The sequence below is a fragment of the Myotis brandtii genome, unplaced genomic scaffold (assembly GCF_000412655.1).
Source record: "Myotis brandtii unplaced genomic scaffold, ASM41265v1 scaffold588, whole genome shotgun sequence".
Taxonomy (NCBI): domain Eukaryota; kingdom Metazoa; phylum Chordata; class Mammalia; order Chiroptera; family Vespertilionidae; genus Myotis; species Myotis brandtii.
In genome coordinates, this window is record NW_005370214.1 from 763,312 (window position 1) to 765,799 (window position 2,488).

At 40.3% G+C, this 2,488-nt stretch overlaps 1 protein-coding gene across 1 annotated transcript in view; it reads left to right on the forward strand.

The window, feature by feature from the left end:
- Positions 1 to 1,762, forward strand: part of SLITRK5 (SLIT and NTRK-like family, member 5) — a 4,175-nt gene extending 2,413 nt beyond the window's left edge. Inside the window, exon 2 of the mRNA XM_014550176.1 lies at positions 3 to 1,762. Coding sequence (XP_014405662.1) covers positions 3 to 422 — 420 coding nt within the window. The 3' untranslated portion in view covers positions 423 to 1,762. The remainder of the gene's footprint in view (positions 1 to 2) is intronic.
- Positions 1,763 to 2,488: the final 726 nt, after the last annotated feature.

A 2,488-nucleotide genomic window follows, 5' to 3' on the forward strand; every position in this document is an offset into this window, starting at 1 on the left:
AGGAGGAGAGGCGGGAAAGCCACCACTTGCGGAGCCCAGCCTACAGCGTCAGCACCATCGAGCCCCGGGAGGACCTGTTGTCCCCGGTGCAGGACGCCGACCGCTTTTACCGGGGCATTTTAGAACCAGACAAACACTGCTCCACCGCCCCCGCCGGCAGTAGCCTCCCGGAATATCCCAAATTCCCGTGCAGCCCCGCTGCCTACACTTTCTCCCCCAACTATGACCTGAGACGCCCCCACCAGTATTTGCACCCGGGGGCCGGGGACAGCCGGCTGCGGGAACCGGTGCTCTACAGCCCCCCCAGTGCTGTCTTTGTAGAACCCAACCGGAACGAGTATCTGGAGTTAAAAGCAAAACTAAACGTTGAGCCGGACTACCTCGAAGTGCTGGAAAAACAAACCACATTTAGCCAGTTCTAACAGCAAAGAAACTCCCTTGGAGCTTTTGCGTTTAAAACAAACAAGCAAGCCGATACACACGGTGAACATATTTGATTAATTATGTTGTTTCAACGTTTAGAGTGAAGTGCCTTGGCACGAGATTCTTAGCTTCGGCGGAAGATACTGAAAGGGTGTGCAATTTCCTTTTAATTTTACACATGGGGAAGCGTTTGTGTAAACAGGGCGCATCCCTTTCCCTGGCGTGTGGGGGAGGAGAAGAGTAGGGGTTTTTGGAAGGCAAGTTGATGCACGGGTGACTTATGAAAGGTGGCAGTCATTTTTCTAGTGGTTGGAAGTGCTAAGAATGGTGGAAGATGACAGCGCATAGATTCTACTCTTTCTCTTTTGCTCCCTTCTCCCCTCCCCTTCTTCCCCTTTAAGCCGCGGGTGGGTCTACATGGCTTTTGTGGAGAGATTAGCACACCCCAACTTTAATAGAAAGTTCATTCTCTTCTTTTCCTCTTTCTCCTCCCCCTCCCTCTCTCTGCTTCCTTGCTCCCTCCTCTCTCATTCCTTTTCTTTCTTTTAAAAGGATGTGTTTGTATGCATTCTGGACATTTGAATTAAAAATCAAAAGTGTTGTGATCTCGAAAGGATCACCAGAGATGTGGACAAATCATTAAAATTACAGAGCTATATGATCCATAATTGATTAGTCAAAATAACTTATTGATGAAATATACAAATATTTTATTGTAGCACCTATTTTTATATGCACATTTAGCATTTCTCTTTCCTTCACTATTTAGCCTATGATTTCCACAGAGGTGTCACACTATGTTAGAAGCTGCATTTCCAAAATTGAAGTGATATCAGGAAGGCATTTTAAACCACTCAAAATATGGAGAACTTAATGACAAAATTTTAAAGCCAGTGCAACCCACCCAATTGGATCTGTAATTTAAAAAAAAAACTGATTGTACCCCAATATATATTAAAATATTAGGGCAATTAATTGGGCCATTTGGGTGAGAATCAGGTGCAAGTTTTGGGTTTTATTAGAGAAGATTTCAAAGTATTTTTTATTAGTCAACCAAAATGATGTATTGATTTGACTACTATTGTAGCCGATTTTTGATTGTTTAACCAAACACCGTTGCATTTGTACAGATCCACGTGTTCTAGCACCTCAGAAGACCAAATGATGGACTGTACAAATCCCTATACAATGTCTTTATCCCTCTGGGCAGCAAGCAATGATGATAACCACAAACAGGATCTCTGTAAGATGGGGCTATTGTTGTTACAGTCTTATATGTATCCCAGCACATGTAATTTTTTAAATAGTTTCTGAATAAACACTTGATAACTATGTCAAATATGAGGAATTGAAGTAATGATTACTTAAAGTGCAAAAGAACTAGCTGTGTGAGTGACTGAATCTCCATTATTAACAATTTAGGACAAAAAACTATCAAATTTAAAAATATATAGATGTTATTACACCTATGGTGGTTCACAGAATTATGTTTTTCTAAGTGTGTCATTTAATGTGTTTATTAATGAAATTTTAATTGTATACTTCTTTTCCTTATTGAAGTATTCATCTAATACATGGAGCATGGTAAGTAATATATTGCATATTCATTTTTCTTCCAATATTGTGTATTTTTGTCATGTCAATATTACTTATTTAGTCTACAGGTTTCCATAGGTTCATAATTTTACCTGCATAAAATTACCTTCAACAATTATGAAGGATACTTTATCTCAAGTTTATACATGTCCTAAATGTTCATACTGTTGGCAGGGATAAGCCGTCCACCGCTGAGTAAGGTTTGCCAGTGAACTGAGATTCATATTTAAGGGTAGGAAATGTTTGAATTAACCTGAAACCTAAAGAGCTTTGTGCTTCATTGCTATTGGTGGGTCTTCCCATAATCTCACCCGAAATGTGTACAACATCAAGGACTGTTCATGAACTTTATGTTTAAGGAACACTTTCCATGGCATTCTGCCACCAAGAGGCAGCATTCACCCATGAGTAAATTGACAGTAACTGCTTGAATTCAGGTTGAACAGGTGATAATAGTTTTCCTGAGGAT